General features: G+C 34.7%; 1 protein-coding gene across 6 annotated transcripts in view; it reads left to right on the top strand.

Annotated features, from left to right (window-relative positions):
• Positions 1-23,940, top strand: part of Ascc3 (activating signal cointegrator 1 complex subunit 3) — a 315,181-nt gene that overhangs the window by 225,569 nt on the left and 65,672 nt on the right. For all 6 annotated transcript variants that reach the window (XM_063253931.1, XM_063253927.1, XM_063253928.1 and 3 more), the window contains 2 exons: positions 10,693-10,804; positions 10,991-11,125. In XM_063253931.1, the coding sequence (XP_063110001.1) occupies positions 10,693-10,804; positions 10,991-11,125 (247 nt within the window). The remainder of the gene's footprint in view (positions 1-10,692; positions 10,805-10,990; positions 11,126-23,940) is intronic.

Below are 23,940 nucleotides of genomic sequence, written 5' to 3'. Positions count from 1 at the left end.
TATGTTAGAAAATAATCAGTTTTGGTTCCTTTTTTACTTTTGCCTCCAGTAGCTTGAAGAGTTTGCTGATTAGTTGGAAGAAAATGCCTGAAGTCAAAAACATGTTAAACCACAAAGTAGTAACTGTTTTAGGTGCAATTCAAAGAACAGCCAGTCTTGTGAGGTTATCAGGGGAAGAATTTATGATGCATTTGTAAGATTTGGTAAGATCCTTGCAAGAGAAAATAAAATCGTGGTATGGTAGATTATCTTTTAGTCTTCACAGTATATCTTCACTTAGCACCTACAGTTTATTGTATCTTCTACTAAACACTTAGATACAGTACAAGAATGAGTACATACGTCTTTGTCAAGTGTTCATCTTTTAATGTGGGAAAAGCACATGTTAGGTGGTGTAACCCAAGCAAGCGATTTGGTAGAACTCTCATTTAAGTCCTCGTCATTGGTGACAGCTTTATCAGAGATGTGACACTAAATCCAAACGTTGACAAAGGAACTAGAGTAGGAAAGATGGAAAGTTTGCAAGCAAATAAACAAAAAAAAAAAATATATACTGTATAAACAAAAACTTTTCAGGGCTTGGAAAAATCTTCAGTCTTTTGAAAAGAAGAGAACGAGAGAGAGGAAAAAAAACAATTGAGGTAGCCATTGCTTATGGAGATGAGAAGATTGGCTTGACCAGAAAGTAGGCCAAGCACTAAGATAGGGCTTCTGACCTATGTGCCATGTGAGAAGTTTATATCTTGCGCTTTGGGAATCTGAATGGAATAAGCCACTGTAAGTTTTTAAACGTGGTTTAATATCACTAAATTGAGTTTTGCTTTGTTTTACTACCTACTGTTACAGGGAATCAGCTGAAATGAGAATACATTTACATCAGGAAGACTAGTTACGGAGTTATTTAATAATAGAGAAAACATCATTAGTTCCTTAAAAGATGCAGAGGGAGTAGAATAGGGTTGATTTTGAGAAACATTATTCATGTAACAGAAGATGTTAAACCATTGAACAGAGAAGTCATGATAAAAATATCAATAGTAAATGTTACTTGTTGATACCTAAGAAATTTCTTTTCAGCCAGGATTTCCCTTTCTTAGATAATAGTTTGATAACATGATGACTTTTTACCCAGAATTTCTTCAAGTTATGTGGCATCTTTAACAGATCCAAGATATCGTTTGTGCGCATGATTATAAAATTAATGAGATAGCCATGTAGAGCTACAGATTTGCCACAGTAAATAGATGAGGATTCAAACTGTGAAATAGACTTTTTTCACTTGCACTCTAATCCAGCCTTATTGTCCTGTGTTGAAGAAAAGAAGCTGTGTACTTATAGTAACTTGACACATATCTCATAAAGCCAGGATTTGGAATCACAACCCAGATTCTTATTTCAGCCCTACCCTTTATTATCTTTGTAAATTTCAGTCACTTCACTTTCCTGAGCTTCTCTTGCTTCCTCTGCCTCACCTAATGGGTCACACTGAGAACAAAATAAATTAATTAAAGCCATTATGTTTTGATACTATTTTGTAAATAACCTAATAGCAAGTAGTGGGCTGATACAGTGTTCTCCCTGTTCATTGCACCGCTGTTCTCTGTACCATTGTAAAGGGTGCTTTAAAAAAACAAAAAAAGAATAAAACTCACAACCCGGCACTTGCCAGGCAGGTGCTGTGCCGCTGAGCTATGTACTCCACCAAAGTATCCGTTTCAGAGGCTTAACAGCATAATCATTTCAGTCATCTTGTCTGATTAGCACATAAGAGTATAGTTCTCTGAAGCCAGTTGAATTCTTTAGCAAATTAAAGTTTCTTAGAAAATCCACAGAAACATTATCCTTTGTTTATTCCCCTTTCTGATTTTCTTTAATATGAGAAGAAAAATTGCAAAAATAACACAGAGATACTATTTGCCTTTTACTCAGCTTTTCCCTGTTAATATCTTATATAACCATAGTAGTTACCAAAATTAGGAAATTTATGTTTATAGAATAGTATTAACTGTGATTCTGATTTTCATTTACTGTCCTGGTAATGTTCCTTGTCTGTCCTGGATCCAATTTAGTATCTTGCATTGCATTTAATACTTTTGTCTCTTTAGTTCTCTCCAGTCTGACATTTCCTCAGTCTTTGTCTATCATAATCTTGGCTCTTTTGGAGAATAGTGGGCATTTATAAAAATCTCCTTCATTTAGATTTGGCTGAAGTTTCCTCATCACTACATTCAAATTACCCCATTTGAAAAGACTATTATAGAAGTGGCAATGATATTGAGTGAATAATATTGAAGCATTCTTCTCAAAAGGCCTCTTCTGTATTTAAAATACTACTTGACTGGTAAGTGAGAGACCCCAAAGTATGTTACTCCAATCTGCTCTCCATCAAGTTACATTTTAAATTCTCCACTCACCTTTTTGAATGACACCACACAGAATTCCCACCATCCCAAATTCACCATGTCTAAAACTGAATAAATCATCAAATTCTTGTAATCCAACTTTCTCACTTTGTTAATAGTATCTCTCTGCACTTATTTAGCTTGATTTTAAACTCCAAATTTGCTTTTTAATTTTTTCTCTCCCTTGCTTCCATTGTTCTCTAGCTGCTTACTCTGCTTTTAGTCTATCCTCCATCTAACCTGATTTGTTAATTGTCGGATAGTATTGATCAGAGATTGAATGTGTTATACAGGACAGGGAAGCCAGATAAGGATTAGTTTTCCTTAAACTCACATAATGGGTAGGAAACTGCCCAGCATTTATATTTGTTGTTTCAGTCTTGGAGGTTAGAAGAGCTTAGAGTTGGAGCCACTAGTCATTTAAAATAAAAGTCCCACAGAGGAAATTGGAGTACACATCAATCTCTGTTGCTCTGGTTACAAATGCCTTCTATTTAATAATGTTATGGTAGGAAAATCCACATGCAACTGTAGTAAACAGTGGTAATTAGGGTCAAACAATAACTTAGAAAAGGCTTAGCACAGTGGACAAAGGATGAAATTTTGAGGGAAGATTATAATGAAACTCTGATCGAGAAAATTTATTGAGTATTAGCAACTTACATGTCTGCTAGTCACTCTTGGTTTTAGCCTATGTGTGCCATATAAATGAATAAATATTCCTAAGTCTACCTGTGATGTGTGATGACTCTGTTTGCATTAGAGGACATTTGGAGAGGATGCTTCGTCTTACTGCGTGGCTTCAGGGCTCCTACTACTTGTAGCAGCAGTTTTTCCCGTGTTCGTGATGCTTCATAGGGGGTTAGTTTTCCTGCTCCTCCACCACTATTACCACCACTACTAGCAAAGGGGCTGGAAAAGATCAGAGAAGACCCTGACTCACCCTGTCTCTGGATGAGAGGCTTTTCTCACCTTTGTGCTTTCACCCTTCTGGCTGCAGTATCCTCCCGAGCCCTTAGCCGTTCAAACCCCAGCAGTCTTAAAAGTCTAGTCACATACTAATAAATGCAACAAGGTGAAAGTTTATCCGCTGTTGCCCATCCACTGCATGTGTTTTGATTGCCAGCTATACATATTTTTAAATGCCTAAGTTAAGACTAAACTGTAATTATTCTGAAGTAGAAACTTGTGCCCTATTGCCATGTGAGTTAATCAATCCAGAATACATACAGAGAAAAATTTGGCGGTTTAAAAAAGCTGTGATTAACAACCATTTAGTTCCTGTTGGGAGGTGGCAAGATAATAATGACCTCAAGCCTCAAAAACCATGAAGTCTTTTTAAAGCAGTAAGGTAAAAGCATTTAAAATCAAACTTACAGTTCTTAATTACATAAATATTTATTACCTACCATGTTCCACTCACTATTCTAGCCATTTTGAAGATGTAGTAATAAACTGAATAAAAAATCTTTGCTTTTCTGACACATTTTCTCAGCAATGATAGTGCATTGAAAAGAAATTAGAGAAGAATGAATGCTTTTTAAAAAATGAACAGTAAGGAAGATTAGGAGAGGCAGGAGATGGAGTGAGAGAGGTGAGGATTATAGGTGGAGCTCACTGAGAGAGGCCAACATTTGAACAAAGACTTTACAGAGGTGAGAAGGTTGGCCACATGAATACTTAGGGGTGCACACTTCAGGCCTAGAGCAGAAGTTCTAGGGCAGACATGCCTAGAGTATTCATGGAGGAAAGCAAAGATGTGAGTAAAGGGGGAGAATAGGAGATGAGATTAGGAATGCAGAAGGCTGATGGTAGTGCAAGTCATGTGGAGCCTTGTAGATAAAATTATAGTTCAGCTAAATTATATAGCAAGACTTAACGTATCTCAAAAAGTCAGTATGTCAAGACCAGTATATTATAAAAAATTAGCATAAAAATACCCTTGAATTATGTTTGTTCTCTTTTAAATTTTGGAATATTTGCATACACATAAAAAGATGGCTTAGGAATGGATCAACTCTAACTAAACACAAATTCATTTATATTTCTCATACAACTCATCCATACAGACCAATGAAAATTTTATGCAAAGTGTCACATGAGATCAAGTCTCAGATTTTCCTTTTGTAACATTAGGTTGTGGTTCAAAAATTTTCAGATTTTGGAACAGGTCAGAGACTGGTTTTCAGATTAAGTATGTTCACCCTGTAAAACCAAAAGTAAACATTAAAAAGAGTGCAAACAAAATCTAACTGTTTGAGATTTTAGAACTTTTACTCTGATGAAGAGTTATATCCAAATGAAAGATCCTACGGAACATAGTATTATACTATATTATCAATACACTGCAAGTAAAACCAAGGAATTCAAACCAATGCATAATTTTCCATGAAATATTTCTACTTTTATAGCCCTTTGAAGATGAGTACTAAAAAATTAAAAATTAAAAATTCATTTCAAGAAATGGAGAATATCACTATATATATATAAAATACAAGTTTATAAACATAAAAATCAAAATTTAAAAAGAATCAAAATTATATTTATTCTTTACTATATTTGAGATGCTGTTTCAATAATTTAACTTACTTAGTTCTGTGGTGATTTCTTTTTTATAAATGAAGGAACTAAAACAGGAGATAAAGCAACTTGGTCCCAATAGCGCACCTTGGGAGTAGCAGAGGCCACAAGGGGATTCTATCACATTTTCTGTCTCTGGCAGATTTTCAGGTCCAGAATGTGAACATGCGCACTCTGTCCACTTCTGTTTTCATTGGTGTGCTGAAAATGTGTTCTCTATGGAAACCATACCATTCAAATTCTGAATATATGGCAGTTGGGTTCATTTGATGCTACTACCCCCCCAAAATCAAATTACCAGTTTTAATGTGTGTAATTTTATATTTAGATAGAAATGAAACATTTTTCCTAAATGAATTTTAATATTTTATATTAACTGGTAAGTAATAATTGTATTCATGGGGTAATATGTGAGACATTTATGACATATATACATTGTGAAATGACCATAACAGTGTAACGTGTCTACCTCTGTAGATATTTATTTCCCTTTGTTGATAACTTTAAAATTCATTTTTAAGTAATTTAAAGATATGTAATACATTATAAAGTATAGTCACTTTGCTGTGTAGCAGACCATCAGAATTTATTCTTCCTATCTAAATGAAAACTTTTTATTCCCTGACCAATATTTCCCTTTTCTCCGTTTGCACAGCTTGCTTGGTAAGCAACATTCTGTTCTGAAAGTTTATAAGTTCAATTATTTTATATTCCCCATGTAAGTGAGATCGTGCAGAATTTGCCTGTCAGTGTCTGGCCAATTTCTCTTAGCATAGTATCCTCCATACTCATCCATGTTGTTACAAATGCAGATTCTATATTAAGACTGAGTAATAGTCCATTATGTGTATATATACTATTCTTTTTGTCCATTCAACAGTTGATGGGCATTGGCTTGCTTCTCTATACTGACTATGATGAATAATGTCATAGTGAATATGGGTACACAAATATCTCTTCATCATACTAATTTCAATTCCTATGTATGACTTGTAGTAAAATTACTAGATCATGTTGTAATTCTGTTTTTAGTTTTGTGAAGAACATTTACAATTTTTCAAAATGGTTATACTAGTTTACATTTTTACCAGGTGTGCACATGTACCCCTTTTTCTGTACATTCTAGTAAATGGTTCTTGATTATATTTTTGTTATTGTTATCTGTGTTAAAATCATAAGCAAACAAGGATACAAGAGATAAGGCAACTGGGAAGTTTTTCCTGCTTATTTTCACATCTAGTAACAATTTTAGGAAATCCAAAATCTTTGCCTCAAACGAAGTTTATACAATATGTAATTTTATTTTTTCATAGTATTTCCTAACATCTAATAATACATAAACTGACATCTCTAGGATGGGAGGGGGACATCTACAAACTGCCTGTTTAGATCAATGTGTAACAAAAAGACAGACTTACTTGAAAATAAAGACTACATTCTAAGTATAGTTATGGATGAATGCATGCCAAATTCTCTAACCACCTTCAGGTAACCATACTCTTGTACAGTGCCTTCACACCACACCAACAGTAAAACTAATGTTGATAGTTTTCACCCCTTGCTCTTAGGTTGCTAACTGTATGTCTGTTTATATTCTGTGTGTTATATATGTTGCATACATATGAATGCATATCCATGCATAGAAGTATAATTATGTATAAATATGAATGTACACTCATGTACATTCGCTGTTCTAATGCACACATATAAACACACACTGGTGCTGTCATAAACTGTGATATATTAAAAATTGAGTTCTGGATGCAATTAGTATTTTCAGTTGTACTCTGTTCCCCCCACCTCAGAAAGCTTTTCAGTATTTCTAGAGTGAAGATGTTGTAGTAGTCTGAGCTGTCCTACAGCCACTTTCATTGTTTGTGTCATGATTACTGCTGCATAATCTGAACATAAAATACACAGTGCTATAACGAAATGACTTCCAGGACTGACAGTTACAGCAGCAGCATTTCAATATTGATGAAAAATTTCTCAACAAGCTATCTAGCCAGGTTTACATAAACCAAACAGGAAATGACTGCTGCTATTCACATTACCTTCAAACTGTTTGGTGTAACTGTAAAAACTCTTTCATTCCCAACTGGTGAAATTTCTTCTGTGTTAAGGTTGATAAAAGGTAACTTGAGGTTTCATGATTCTTGTTTATCCTTTGTTATGGTTTTTTAAAGGATAATTTTTAAAAAGTTGTTTTAGTTTTTGATTGTTTAAATTTTATGAACTTTGTAAGTTTTTATGACAAGGAGAGATTTGTTACGACCTTTTCCCAATGGGCTGCTAATATAAGTTAGCATGTCTAGCCCATGTGCTAGATGCTGTCAGTATCAAACTGCCTTTGACTTTCACACCTCTCTGGGGACTAGTAATTGTTGTGTTCAAACAGCCTGTAATTGTGATCCCGCTGGCTTGCTCAGTCCGCTTCTGGCTATTAGAATCATTAAACAACTCAGCACCTGTTAACAGCATTGTAAATATTCAACCCTGCTTGTGTGCAGGTTGAGTCCAATATAGAGAAATCTTGCAGAGCTTGGTCTCATAAATTAGAGCTTCTGACAAGTCAATTATTGTGAAACTGGGTTTCTCTGTGAAATAAATGAAATAGCATGCTGACAAAAAGGTAGGCTATCTGTTTATAGCAAAGGAAAGATAATGACTTGATGATTCAATGCAGTAAGCCTGAAACTACATTGTATTTATCTGTGATTAAGCAGTTTATGCGAGATTTCTGTTTAAATAACCACTAAATTATATATTTTGTACTGTGGAAAGTACAACACAAACACAGACTTCTTATGTATCTGGTACATGCTTTTTTTAAGTTAGTAAAATAATTATTGAAATTAATGATAAAATTTTAAGTCAAATGCTTCTACTTGTTAAGATTGCACAGTAACTGAAAAGTGCACTTATTAGAAGTAAAGTCCAAATTACCTACTAATCTCTATAAGTGTAAATCTAAACTCCATGCTTAATTCACAGGAAAATGTGAAATATATTTACTCTTAAAATTTTATCAACCAAAATTTAATTTTATTATTTTATAATACCTTGCAAATTTTTTTAAAAAATCTTACTTTTATAAATATTTTAGGATGTTTTAAGTGATGATTCCCTTTAGTCCATATATTTGCAAAGAATGATACTTGGTAAAGATCAGTAACATTCAATTACTTGATTTTTTTTTCTGTACATTAGGAATTTTGCTGTGCAAATTTGGGAAGGTAAATTAAGAATAACTATCCATGACATTTTTTGGGGGATTTGTTGTTGTTATTGTTGTTGTTATTCTGCTCAGAGAAATGTTTATTGATTTGTAGCTGATTATATTATGAGTAATATTTTAGTGAAGACAGCAGGTAATTTGTTGTGGTCTAAGTTGATTTTAATGAGGTTTTTTTCTCTTTTTGGCAACAATTCAAATCTTTAAGAAGTGTTCTGATTCTGTTTCATCTGGATGAAAATAAAAAAGTAGTGTTTAGAAGATTCCCAGTTAAAATACTTTAAAATACTTTGAAAGGAATATATTAATCCATCAAAATATATTTTGTAAATATGGTGAATAAAATAAAAAAATACAATGAACAAAACTAAATAAAATGTTTTTAAAATCCATTTTTGAAGGAATTATTATTTGCAAGTGTACCAAACTTACTTATTAAAGCATAAAGAGACAAAGTCGGCATTCTGTAATGTCTTTATCTTTTTAAAAATTATATTAGTACATGTTCACAGTACATGAAGTTTACAATCATCTTGGGAAGTGGGTACATATATATACAACAGCTTGTTTCTTTTTCAGATAATATATTATTCACCAATAACATTTATGAGATTTTTTGCAAAAAACTAATAAATTTATGAATAAAAGTATGTTTATTTTTATTTCATGGTAATGGTAATACTTACTATGATTTTATTACAGGAAAAATTTGTTAATTATTACTCTGTCCATAGTACTGCTTGCCTATTGTCTTGGGCATATGTTTATAGTATTTTCAATTTGGGAATGACCTTCTTAACTGTGTGTTAGTCCAGACAATTGCAAATAGTATTGAAAATTATACTTAACAAGCCAAAAGATTGTGAATGCACAGTAAGCACATACTTTATACAAAGTTTGAGGAGTTTGATTATTGGAAAAGTGAAAGAGAAAAATATTTTTAATAATCTGGGATAGATTTGAGTCTCTGCCTTTTTTATGAAATTTTGAGTGTTCGCAAGTTTCATTTTTATGTCTAAAGCAGAAAGCATATTCTAACTAAATATTTAACTGTCATTTTGTAGGGTAAAGGAAACATTTTCTAATAGTTTCTAATGCTGGATTTGCAATTTCATATAGCCCTACATGGACATAAATTTGAATATTTAGATTAGTGATAGCATTTGATACTTACCTCTTCATTGAAAAGTTTACTTTATTTCATAAAAAATTTTGTTAAGAAGAGCCGTACTTATTCCGTAGACTAAAAGTAACTAATCTTTTTTTTTTTGAGAGGTTATTTTGCCAAATAAATTCTTTTACCTTATTAATCACTGTTTAATGCAAACCCTAATATTTGGATGTACTTAGAACATTGACAATTAACTTCTTTCTAATGAAAATATATCCTCACATTTTTTAAGTCTAGCTTCTTGTGGTTTTCAATGTTTTTTTAATCTTATACTATCTCCAACTGTTTCCCTTTAAAGAAAAAAGAAAATCCCCACGCAGATTATCAGCTTCTTCCACTGTATCCCCAACTATAAACATCACCTTTCTAGTTCTGTAGAGATGTAAAAATGCCATAGTGAGCTTTTACTGATGAAACCCTGTTGTAAGATTCTAAGACCACTTTCCACTCCTATTCTTTACTGATTTGGATAAGTTCTGTACTGATTCTTTACTGATTTGGATAAGGAATGAGGACATAAGGTATATAAATCCTCTGTGCTTAACAGGGTACAGGGTTCACTGATCAGGAATTAGAAAACTGTCAGGACTGTGAATATACTGCCTGGCCCTTTGGCTCTCCCCAGCCATAGACTGTAAGTGATCATGGGAATTTGTGAAGATCTGGAGTTGCAGGGAAGAGCATTCAGGTGTATTGCATGTCCTTGGGTAGCACACAGAGCTAAACCTATGTGTTTTCTGTACACTGAAACTTAGAATGCTTTAGATCTAGCATGTCAGTGTCCCTTGCAGTGATTAGGATGACACTTACTCTTTAAGTATTGGGAGAATAATAATCGACTAAATTTTCTGAAAGAACTTATCTATTCACACAAATAAATAGTTTATTGAGTCTTATAAAGTTAAGGGTATTTCATAAACAAAAAGCACTCCATATTTATATATACATATATTTACACATATTTGACATTTATAAATTCAGGTGCATAATTTTAATTTATGATAGTGGGATAAACTGAAATAATAACCAGTTTTAACATGAGAAGCATAGTTCTGTTTATGTGATGACTAATTTTAATTGCTTTTCTTCTGTATTTTCAATGTATTATCATTTCATTGGTGTCAACAAGCCTTAGTATAGGACTTTTGATCTGTAAAACACGACTGGTAACTACAGTGCTTTATTTCTTTGATATGATATAAATATAATTCAACAGTTTTGAAATTCTGAAAAGACCAATAACTGAGGTGATAATTTTAGTGGGATGTGTCTTAAAACAACTAATAATCTTACTTGTTTTCTAGCTACTACAATTTGGGTGATGTGAGCCATGATTCTGTGAACAAGTTTCTGTCCCATCTGATTGAGAAATCCCTGGTCGAGTTGGAACTTTCTTACTGTATTGAAATTGGAGAGGTACAACTTAGTTCTGTATATTCCACTTGTCCAGCTTATTAATAATAGCACCTTTTCCTCTAGTAATGCCAAATTTTTAACAAAATGGTTGCAGTAGCAACATGCAGTATGAGCTATAATTATATGAAGACATGTGACTACATTATACTTTTTGACTTATGTCACTTTACTTTTCTTTTGAAATAGGATAATCGGAGCATTGAAGCTTTGACATATGGCCGAATTGCTTCCTATTACTATTTGAAGCACCAAACAGTTAAAATGTTCAAGGACCGTTTGAAACCTGAATGCAGTACTGAAGAATTGCTTTCAATTCTAAGTGTGAGTTCATAGTATTACTACATTGGTTTTAAATATTTTATCCTTTCTTTTAATTTAGATTGTTGTCACTCATTTACTGAAGTTTGATAAATTGTTTTATAAAGGCCTTACTCCTGTAAAAGAAGGTTACTATTAAGTTTCATATTCAGACTAAGTTCCCCCTAAAAGGTGACCACATAATTTATCATCCCATCTTAGATTCCTCTTATAATGTAATGGAAGGGGGGTAGTGCTAGTATTTAAATGAGGATAAAATATGTAAGCTAGATTTCCTTGAATGAGCTAGGTGATCACCCTGTCCTTCAAAATGGTAGCCCCTTTGAATTATGATTGAAAATTTTACTTATTCCTTCTTTTGGATGGCCCCTGTTACATACTTAGCAATGCTGTTACTGGAGTTTCTTAAAGAGTCTCTTGATGAAGTTCTTAGAATTAATGCCAGGAAATCTATTAACTACCATTTCCAAACCTATACACACCCTCTACCAAAAAAAATAAGAAGCTGTATTGTATGGTTAAAAAAAAGAAACTATCCTATGTTCATATTTTCTTTTGAGGGTGGACATAAATCTAAGAAATAAGTTTAATATTAAAGTTAAAAACCATCATTAGGAGTATGTTCTCTGCCTGACATTCTGTATTCTATATGCTTCTGCCTTTATTTACTTATTTTTTATTTTGTTGAATTTATGTATAATAATGTATCATAAAATTTGTTTGCTATTAGTGAATATGTAGCTATTGATATAGATATGTGTATAATCTTGGGTCGTATTTTATCCTTGAGATATGTTAGTTTTTTTTAAAGTCGGAAACAATTCTGCTGTGTTTTTAATTTAAGGCCCTTCTCATGTAAAGTCATTGAATTTATTGCAGGCCACTCACTCGCTAGCTTTTTTTTCCCCCTCTCCCTACTGCTTTATTGTTCTCCACAAACTAATGTCTCATTTACAGTTTTTAAATTTCTTTCCCTCTGAGAAATTTCTCTATACGTTATGTGCCCAGCACTTGGCCAACACCTTTGTAGTGAGTGAGAAAATGTTTGTTAAAGAAATGACTGATAGTGGAAGGATAGATAGGTGAATTTTGCGTTAATTAGTTTCTATCATTTGGTCTATAGAACAGAATACATAATTGAAGTATATGAGGCAACTATCAAAAATAATTTTCTTTGAGATATTAAAATTTAATTTCTAAGGGGAGAGTATAGAAAAACCTTGACTTAATTCTTTCCGTGATTCTGGTCACAAACCAAGTTGAACAAGAACTGAAACAAGTACAATAGTTAGGTTCTATGTTGACTTTATAGGAAAATTTGATTCAGTTCTTGTCCAGTTGTTTGTTACCAGAATCTTGGAAAGAATAAAGTTCATGAAATGAGGTTCCCTAAGATGAGACTCATCATCTCCTACATAAGATTCATAAAAGTAGTATTTCTTTAGAGAACAGACTCTTAGCATGGCAGTAAAATAATAATTAATAAATGTGAGCATGTATCTTAAATTAGTCTCTGCTAGATTTAAGAACGTAATATTTCTTTCATATCCTGTCTTCTTAAACCATTTGTGTTGCTATAACAAGCACCTGAGTCAGGAATACTTTGTGAGGCCAATGTTGGTTTGTTTCTGGCTTCTGGGGCAGAAAGCCCCAGCTCGGAAGGCCACATCTGGCTGCAGGTGGTGACGTGATGAGAGCATGTGCAAGAGCACTGAAGATTGTGTGAAAGGCAGAAGAGACCAAACGTGGGGTGGCCTCACTTTATACCACTTTGCTCTGGTGATAACGAATCCAGTGTGAGACCCCGCTCACCCAAAGAATGGCACCCCAAGAACTAATAGCTTCCCACTAGGCGTCACCTTTCAGAGGTCCCACCACATTTCACTGCTGTTAATTAGGGACCCAGCTTCCAGCACATAAAACTTTGGAGACAGACTATAGCATGTATTTATATAACTTGATACATTTATCTAATTTGACATTTAAAAAGTACTTTTATACTCTGGTAACACATATAATAGTATCTAAAGCCTTTGAGCATGTGCCAGGCACTAACCTAATAACTTTATATTGATAAATAAATTTAATTTTCAGACTCATTTAATGCTGGAAACAGCCACTCATTTGGTACTAACTTTATGTAAGTATTGCCATGTTGTAGGTTAGCTGACTTCTCCAAGATTGTACAGCATGTGAATAGTTTGCATTCTAGCACCTGAATGTGCAATCTTAACCACTGTTAATCTGTTTAACCACTTTCACATTTTATACTCCCTCACTCTCTTCCCCTACATACATATACACGCTCACACACGTACACTCACATGCACACAGTAAGATGAATGACATTGATACCCAGACACATGGTTTGCGAAGGAGGTTTGTGAAGGTCACATGCACGCCATTGAAGTAGCCGAACTGATGTTATGTGGTAGTCCTCTTTCTGTGATTTCACTTTCCATGGCTTCAGCCGCCCTCAGTCAACTGGAGTCCAAAATGTTAATATTTATTTTGACTATTTCAAGACCAAGACCATATGCACAAATCTCTTTTTGTTTTAATTGCTTATTAGTATATATTTAAGATATGTAATGAATGTATTTATCACGTCGTATTGGTACATAAGCTTATCAAATCTTTAATCCCTCTTTCTTCCCTTCCTCTCCCTATTATTCTACCCCACGCCCAGAGCCTTTTGTGACTCTATCAGTGACTACCAAATGGCAGTATCCTCCCTGCATGTACTTCCAAAAATGTATGTTAGTTTATGCATAGTTTTGATCAGTGCAGGAGTTTTGTCTACTGTTTCTTACCTGGGCCGGTTCACTTCTCATTAGCCAGTGTGTGGTCCCCTTGCTGTGGCAGTTCGCCATTTAATGCTAACTTAGTGAGAACCTGGAGTTAGTACAGTACCTAGAGCCCATAATTCCCAGACACAAGCTGTCCCCCCACCTCAGCTTCCCAGGTCTGGAAATGCAATAGCCAGTGTCTTATTGTTGTAAAAGAAGAAAGAAACTAAAGCAGGGACTGGAGGGGACGGTAGCATTAGCACAAAAGGATAGGAAAGCCAGCGGAAATAGTTTTAGTTTTTCAATGAACTTTAGTTCTTCAAATAGTTGTTGCTCTTAATTACTTTATAAAGTCACATGTTTTTGAGCAGTTTGGTTTTGTACCATACTCTCAGAGCCACCTTCACAGGATACATTGATAGATGTTTCTTTTCTATTCTTAAATTCTTGAATTACTTTTAAGAATTTTTAATATTTCTGATATTATGGCTAAAAAACATATTCTCTTACATATGAACTTACTATAATATTTTGTTTAATTTTGTTATGAAGTTTTTCATTATTTCTTAGAGTACACATTATATTTGTTCTTTGGTTTTTGTATTCTTTGATATTAATTATAATAAGAAATTATGTTTATTAAGATTTTTGTTTTATTTCTTCAGAATGAATTGAAATATGGTTATCCAAACCCAGAGGAGATAAAAGATAGTAAAAGAATGCAAAAAATATTAAAACATTCACTAAAACACTTAAACATATGTAAACCTATTATTTCCCTTCATTTTACACCAAGGCATAATAGCAGGTGATGACTTCTTGCTTTTATATACTCCTAATTAGTGATTGGTACAGTCTTTTAGATCTTTTCTTTCTTTACAAAATACAGGTATTTAGAGTCCCATATCAACCATGAGGCTGTTTTCCTTTTTTAAAAATTAACTGGAATTCATACCCTTTATTCGTCATTTTGTATATTATTATCAACTTCTTTGAAATAAAAATTAGAATTTTATTCTTTATTTTAAATGTTTTATTCACACATAATATTTGTACTTTGATGGGACACATTATGGTAATTCAGTGTATGTATACAATGTATAATGATCCAATCAGACTAATACAAATTACACCTCAACTATTAATCACTGTGTATTGTTAATTTTATTCTCTTCTGATCATTTTAACATATATTTATTTACTTTATATATTATATATATTTATATGTAATATATATTTTATATAACCAATATATAAATACTACATGTATAGTATTATAATCTGTTTTGACCCTTTTAATATGTATATACATAAAGATTCTTCTTTGGTTGTATATCTAACAATGGAATTACTGAATGATATGATACCTCTATTTTTAGTTTTTGAGGATTCTCCATCCTTGTTTCCCGAGTGGCTGTACTAACTTACATTCTCATCAGTAAGGGGTGAGAATTGCTTCTTTTGCATTCTCTTTTGCATTTGTTATTTGTGGTCTTCTTGATAATAACCATAGAATTTTACACTTTCATAATATTTACCAGAAGTGACCTTTTTTCAAAAATTAAAAAAGGCATTTAATATTTTTTAGTACTGGAATTGAACCCAGAGCCTTCATATTGAACACATTGAATTATATCCGCATCCCATTTTTTTTTCCAAGACAATCTCCCTGCATAAGTAAGTTGCCCTAGGTTGGGCTCAAACTTATGCCTCCAGTCTCAGTCTCCCAGAATGCTGGGATCACAGTCGTGGGTGACTACATCTTAGTAAGTCAGGTCATCTTGCAGTCTTTCTTTGAATGTTTTTGATAGTTCAGGGTTTCATTTTTAGGTATTTCATAACAGAAGGATGTTAAGTTTGGTAATCTTAAGGCCATTTATACCTTATCTACTGATTCCTATCTTTTCTTTTCACCAGTGAGTAGGATGGTTGGAGTCAGAGGTAGTTACATCTGATATTGTATCTTCATATCATATTATATTGATGTCAAAGAAAGAAGTCACAGGCAGTTTCTGATTTAAAAGGTGAAATGAACTCTTCCAAATAATACAGATCTAGTAAGTTAAAGAATATCTAAAACTGACAAACAGTTTTAGATATTCATGGTCCTTCATGGTCATCTTCCCTAAAGTGGAGATTTGCCATATATACTTCTGTTGGTCTCACATTAATAGGACATTAGAGAAAAAGTCTGAATGGCTCAAATTGAGCTTCTGAAATGGTAGCAAATGTGGTTAGGTCCTTAAGTCTAGAACAGCAAATACTTTGTATCAGTGTAACTAAATTTTAAAACATGAGTTGTATGAACATAGGCTTCTTTGGATCCTGAACACAGGGAATTCGCACAGTTGGTAAATGGTTCCCTCTGATCCTGCAAGTAATAGTCTCAAAGGACTTACTACGTCAGTGGATAGACATATCCTAGACAAAATGTATGGTCTCAAAAAGGACTGGAATAAATGTATTAATAGCTGCTAAAGACCTAACAGAGAAGATGAAATTGTGACCATCATGTCTGGTGTGAGACAAGGAACATTTCTGTACGTACCAGGGAAGCCAGGGATGAAAATTCAACTTGCCTGGCTTGATGTCTGTTTGCTTTTTCTCTGTGGACCCTCTGTTTACTTCAGGAATATTTTTGTTCATTACAACGTCATGGGCTTTTTTTTCTTTTTATTCTGACAGTCTGTTATATGTCTGGATACTAATTCTAATCTTTTTTATAGTCAACATTGAAAAAGAAAATATACGTCCACTAATACAGTTTTTTGCTGTCATTACACTTCTTTTGAGACCACTGTTTTCACTAGTTTTTCTTTCCTAGACGTTAAAATATTTCTGGGTTATATTTTTTGTATCATTATCTTTAGGTGATAGTAAAAGATTGTAGGTGTGAGATCAGAGATTCTATTAAGATTCTTTCCCATCATTAATCTTACTCTACAAAGATAACTCACTCATCTAAATCCTATCTTTTAATATTCATTTTTAAATGATAACAACTTCTTCAAGAGTATCTCTATGTGCCAGGCATTTTATATACATTATTTATAAATACCAAACCTTCATTGTAAGCATTAATATTCAGGTAATTAAACTGAATTTTAATAAGATTACATTGTTTCACATCATATAAAGACAGCATATTACAACTTGTCTCCTGTGCCTTACAACCTCTCTCAGTTTATCTTTGTCCTCTGATCCCATTGTGTTAAAAAGAAAAGTACTGAAATGTAAGTAGGCATACTTCACAAAACAAGAATAAAATTACCTGTGACCCTGTTATCAAGTATGGAATGTAGATAGCACTGGTAAAATACCTATTGCAGCATTTCCTTGAAAACATATTTTAAGTTTTAAACAACCTGATGCTATTTTGAAAAGGTTAGGCATTTTATAAGAACCCTTGCCAAGTTTTTTTTTTAACATGATGAATTAATAAGCTTCATAATTAAGGCAGCTGCTTCACACCTCTATTGTTAACCAGTGACATTACATCTGTCTTGCTCCATTGATGCCCTCTTCCTACTTATTGAAGCACTTAGCAGTTTTGGCAACAGGGATTACATGGCTTGGAGTTAGTAGTCTAATTAGACATAAGTGAAAATCCTGAGGGAAAAGAACATTTAAAAAGTAATTTGAAGAATCTCCTAATGATGTTGGCACTGGAAATCCAAGTCTAGGGTAAAAAGTGCCTGCCATCATGGCAAACTGGGATCATGATTCAGTAAACTGAAAACAGTACTAGAAATAAAAAATCTTCAAAGGTAGGGAAGATATTTGAGCATATTTTTCAGAATATGCTTGCTATCTTATTAAAAGGTTTGGAAGAAAGCAAAGTGTCTCCCAAATGTATTTATGTATCTAAAATTTTCAGTAATTTTTGTAAAGTATACTTAGTTCTTATGGTTCTTATAACCACAGAGAAAAATGAGATTCTTTATGTATCAAAATTCTGAATAACATAGTAAGCATATTAATGTTTGAATCTTCTCACATTTAAGACACAATTACTATGTTTTCATAGCAAACAGCAAAAATACTTTTCTGAAACATATGATATTGAAAAAAAATAAATAATTTTTAAAAGAGGAAAAGCTTTAAGTAAATTTTAAATATCTGATTATATTGTAGTGTAGGGGACCAACATGTAAAATTAACAGTTGATTAAAGGAATAATGAAAGAAAGAAAAGGTTAAGTGAGTAACCACGAACACTACCAAGCCCATGGCCTTCCATTTCTAAATGATGATGTGACAATCTTAGGATCCCATCTGCTACCCTTTATCCCCCTGAGTACTGAGACCTGATGGGATATCTTCCAGGGTTTGTGTGAAGAGTTTCCCTGATCCTAGGCTGAGAAGCTGCCTGGCATCTTTTGGAGAAGCACAGATGGCAAATGTCTGTAAAAAAGAAAAGTATCTTTCTGCTGCTCTTTGTGACTTTCTCTTGAGACTTTCCTTATTTCCCATTATTTGTGAGTTTCTCCCAGCATTCCACACTTTCAGAGAAAAATGAAGTATTTTCCTAATCACTTAAGTCTGTTGTGATTTAGAAATTAACTAGAGAATTTTAAGCTGTTTTTTTTTTTTTTTTTTTTTTTTTTTTTTTTTTTGTACCAGGGATCAAACTCACAACTGCCTGCTTGCAAGGCAGGTGCTTATGCCGCTGAGCTAAACCCCCAGCCCCAAGCTGTTGTTTTTGATGAGTATAGTTTATTTTTAATATATTACCTGGATTTTGTCTTAGTATAAGTTTTGTTCCTTTTTTTTTTTTTCTTTTTCTAATTTTGGTTTCCTAGACAGTGCCACGTAATAAAAACTGTCAACAATCAGAATGCTAAAGATTCATTAAATAGCGTTGTTCATTAACATATAACTCTAGATACCAAAGTATGGGCAACCTTAGTATTTCTTTTATGATCACCTAATTTTTTTTTTAAATAAAAATAAGAAGTCTGCTATGTAGTTTAGACTGGCCTTGAGTTTACTTTGTAACCCAGGCTGGTCTTGAACTTATATGGATCCTCCTGCCTCAGCCTCTTGACTGTTGAAATTATAGGTGTGTGCCACCATGCCCATCTTGTGATCACCCAATTTAGTTTTTTCCCTAAAAATATATATATATAGTTTTCCCCAAATTGACACAGTATGGAAGACTAGGACAGAGTTGGATTAGAATTTGTACCTCCAAGCAGCTTTTTAGTAATCTTTTTCTCTTCAATATGTTATACTTTTTCCTCTTTTTTTAAGTCTTACTTGGTCATTTTATCTAAGTCAACAAAGCATAATACATAAAGAAGTTTCAGTCCTAACCTTCTAACCCTAAATTATCTATATAGAAATTCTCTTAGCTTTTCATCATTTATTAAGATTTTCTCAGGGTTCAGTCCAGTATTAATGCACTTTGGGAATAATGAAGATATGGAAGACATTCATATCTTTTAAAGGTATTTATACAGAGCCCTGAAAGTCCACTAAACACAAAGAAGTATACTGTCTGTGTGCTATTACTACTACCTTACCTGTGCATGGAACATGTCTTGACCTATTTACAAACTTCACAGAATGAGTTGCTGACATTATGCTTTCCAACAGTCAGTTACCAACCTGGCAGTACTGGGTGACTGAGTCCACAGGCCCAAATGAGAACTTTTATTTTATTTTATTTTTTATTTTAAAGAGAATAAATAATGAAACAAAACAATGAGAATGCTATATTGCACACTAAATAGTTGCTCATACTACCGGATATAGGCATACAAAATTAATCAGACAGCATAAGCACTAAGTTGTTGTTATGGTTGAGCTTGGATGTTTCCCCCAAAGCCTCACACGGTCATGGAAACAGGCTTTTAGTGTTTGTGAATGACTCCGGTCCAGTGCTGGGATTATGGGTATGAGTGCTACATCCAAGTGGGTGTGACTTACATACAATATAAGGGCCAGAAAGAGTCTTCTTTCCATGCTCCTCCCCTTTTGCCCTTTTTCTTTTTTTCTCTGGTCACTTCTAGTGCCGTATCATAGTCATCATGTTGCCCCTGAGCCATGCCATCCTGCCTTGGAGCCAACTGAGCATGAACTGAAGCCTCCATGAACTGTGAGTTAAATAAACCATTCCTTCCCTCATTTTCAGTTTTAAGTATTTTGTCTCAGCAACAAGAGAAAAGTAATCAAGACATAATTTGGTGCCAGAGGAGTAGAGTTGTTGCTGTGACCATACCTGACCAGGTGTTTCAAGAGCCTTTGGGAATAGCTTGGGAGAAGAATTTGGAAAGATTCAGAGGTGTTGCCTGCAAGAATAGAGCTGGAACTGCTTAGGCTGTTCTGTATGAGAGATTCAGCTCAGAGCTCCTGAAGACCAAAAAACTCGTAAATGCCAGGCTCAGGAGATTTCTGCCAGGGAAGAAAGATTTTATAGGTTGTTGGACTCCAGACAATGTATGCTATTGCTTGGCAGAAAGTTTGTCTGCATTTTGCTCATATCCAGAGATTTTGCCTGAGGCAGAGATTAAGAGTGGTGGACTAATTAATCTGGCAGAAGAAATTTCAAGGCAGTCAAATGTTGAGGTGGTGGCTTGTCTATTGTTGGGGACTTTTAGCCAGATTTATGTTGCAAATCAAGAGTAAAAAGCCCAGCTGGATGATTTAAAATGTTGTGAGTTTGGCCAGAAAGAAAGCTCCAGTAAATCTGTGGACTATAAAGATAGAACTGAGATTCCTGTTGCTCAGAAGGAAAGAAGAATAGAAAAAGATAGCCTGGGGTCATCATGGGAAGTAGCATGTCTCCACCCTTTGCAGCCTCAACAGTGCAAAAGTGAAAGACTTAGCTTGGAGAAGTGTTACGTTTGTGTTTAAATGTCTCCCCAAAACCTCACACAGTCATGGAGGCGGCTGAATCTAGCATTTGTGATTGGTTTGTTGTCTAGCACTGGGATGGTGGTGTGAGTGCTGCACCTGCCCAGAGAAGGGTCAGTAGCCAGCACACAACACAGGGAGGGAAGGAGCTATGCTTTTCCTTTTGGGCCTTCTCTCCTTGCCACTTTTGGAATCTGCCACAGCCACCATGAATGGTTTCCCCTCAGCCACACCACCCTGCCTTGGATCCAACCAAGTATGGACTGAAATCTCTAAGAACTGTGAGCTAAATAAACCTTTCCTTCCCCCATTTTGGATGTCAGATATTTTGTCTGACTAACGAGAAAAAAGTAACCAAGATAGTTTCTTTATTTCAGTTGCTGTCATTTCCGAAATTTCAGATGTATAGCTTCTAATTTCTTTTGTATTTATATCTCCTGGACTTGTTCTAGGTGGGCTGAAGGTCTGCGATTACACCTTGCTCCTTCATTTTAACATTTTCTTGTGTCCCTCCTAATCAGCTGATTAATGAGTCCTGGATGCTTACTGCACTAGCTGCCTATTCCTGCAGTGCAGGGGGTTGGGCTAAGCACCTGGTTCCTCTGATCTGAGGTTCCCAGCTTAGCAGCTAAGCACTAGATGGTGGCTCACTGATGCCCCCGCCCCATGGCAGTAGGGCCTTAGGGCATGGCTTCTTCTCCTCTGGGCCTACCTTTAATTTGGTTTCATTTGTCTCCCCCCTACCCCTCTTTTCAGCTCTAGGAATTGAATCCAAGGGAGCTCTGCCACTGAGCTATGGCGTCAGTCTGTTATTTGAGATAGGTACTTGCTGAACTGTCGAGGCAGACTCAATCTCAAAGTCTGCCTACTTCAGCCCTCCCTTCGTACTGGGGTTACAGGCATGCCCCATGGTCCCCAGCTTTGTTTGTTTAAAAAATAAAAAGTTTATTGAAATCTAATTCTCATATCATACTGTCCAGCCATTTAAAGTGTAAACTCCAATGATGTTTAATATGTTCACAGAGGTGTGCATCTGTCTCAGTTATCGATTTTAGAACATTTTAATCACCTAAGAAAGAAATTCAGTAAGTTATTCCCAGTTTCTCTTTCTGTTGTCTCCCCACTGGGCCAGTTTATTTATTGTCTTTCTGCATTTACTTATTCTACACTCTCTCTTTTTGTTTTTTCCTTTTATCTTACAGCAGTTACACATCTTTGACTGACATTTTTTCTCCACCTATGTGTCAACCATATAAGCCTTTGGTATCCACTGTTCTCATCTGTCTTTTTATGAGGTCAGCTGTCAGCTTTTTTAAATTCCACGTATAAGTAGATTGTTCTGTATTCATCTTTTTGTGCTTGGCTTATTTCATTTAATATGACATTCTCCAGATTCATCTGCATTGTCCCAAATAACAGATTTTTTTTCTTTTTTATGTGGAAATAGTATTCCTTTGTGTTTATGCCCCATTTCCTTTATCCATGTATCCATTGATGGACACCTATGTTGTTTCCATGTATTGACTAGTGTGAGTAGTGCTTTGGCAAATGGGAGTGCTCATGTTTTTGACATATTTCATTTTGTTTAGATATATAACTATTAGTGGGATTGTTAGCTCTATTTTTAACTTTTTGAGAAATTTTCATATTGCTTTCCATAATAGCTGTATTAATACACATTCCTACTAGCAATACGCAGTGGTTCCCTTTTCCCCACACCTTTGGTTGTACTTTTTATCTTTAGTCTTCTTGATATTTGCCATTATTACTGGGTTGAGGTAATATCTCATTGTGGGTCTTTTTATTTTACTGATAATTGGTGGTGTTGAACCTTTTTTCATGTACCTGTTAGCCATTTGTATGTCTTCTTTTGAAAACTATATTCCTTTAATATAGCCATTAATTTTCTTGCTGTTGTTTGAGTTCCTTATATGTTCTGAATATTAACTCCTTGTCAGGTGCATAATTTATAGACCTTTTCTCTCATTCAGTAGATTGCTTTTTACTCTGTTTTTCCTTTGCTCTGCGAAAGCTTTTTTAATGTAATCCTCTTGGTCAATCTTTGCTTTTACTGCCTTTGCTTCTGAGGTCACATTCAAAAAACCATCACTCTGATAGGGAGGAAAAGATGGCAGATAGATAACAGCAGCTATAGAGGCTCTCTGAGATAGCCAACTTAGATTCCAAAAATAATACAGCATGGGGAGTCCCAAACAGAGGGAGATACACCCTGCCGACCCAGGAACGAATTAAGCTGAGAGAAACCAATTAAAAATACAGTCCCGGTGCTACGATTGGAACAGCTAAAGTCTCGGTGCCACCGTTTGAACTCACCGCTTGAATACCCTGTCGCTGCCGTGCCTGAATTGGCGCAGCCGGGATAACCCGCTAGTTTCAACTCAATGGAGACGCAAACACTCTGAGAGCGGGAATCAGCGAACTGAATTGAGAGCAGAGCTGGTGGGGAACCCTGCATCAATTGGCAGTGAGTGAGGGGAATAAAAACCCTTCCATAGACAAAGAAATTCTAACCGACAACATTCTTGGACTGGCCAGAACGAAGTGCTGCAGTGACTTGAGGCAGATATTCCCTTCTCAAGTGGGATTGGTGGGGAGCACTTGACCTGGGTAATGCCACAGAATGAGGCCTAATAGGCTAGCCCTAACCAAGTCCCTATGCCAGACAGTGCACCCTAACGCAATGAAGTCTTCAGTAAGTTGACCTGGAGTGGGGGTCCCAACATAGGCTGTCCAGGTCTATACCTCCTAATACACTGCAGTGGGCGGGACCACATAGTCAGCACGTTTCAGACAAACTGAAAACGACAAAGAAAGAAACTGGATCTCCTATATACGCCTATGTGAAAGGGACAAAAAATATGAGAAGAGGAGGCAACAAGAAAGGGTCCTCAGTCCCCAATCCTGAGAACACTGATCCAGGAAAGGTAAATGCAAAGGAGAATGAGGACAGAAAATATGCAATATCAGGCATGGCACCAGTAGACATAAAGCCATATCTTTGGGACCTCAAAAACGAGTTCAAAAGTGAAGTATTTTTACCATGTAAAGCAAGATATAAATAGAATAATTAAAGAAGTGCTAAGCACCGCTCAAGAAAAAACTGATGGTAGAATGGAAGAAGAAAAGAAAAGGGGAGAATTGTTTGATGGAG

This window comes from Cavia porcellus, unplaced genomic scaffold (genome assembly GCF_034190915.1).
Source record: "Cavia porcellus strain 051 isolate PalLab524CR breed Dunkin Hartley unplaced genomic scaffold, mCavPor4.1 scaffold_7, whole genome shotgun sequence".
Taxonomy (NCBI): domain Eukaryota; kingdom Metazoa; phylum Chordata; class Mammalia; order Rodentia; family Caviidae; genus Cavia; species Cavia porcellus.
The sequence above is the reverse complement of the archived record's forward strand: the minus strand, read 5'-3'. Positions and strand labels throughout refer to the sequence as shown.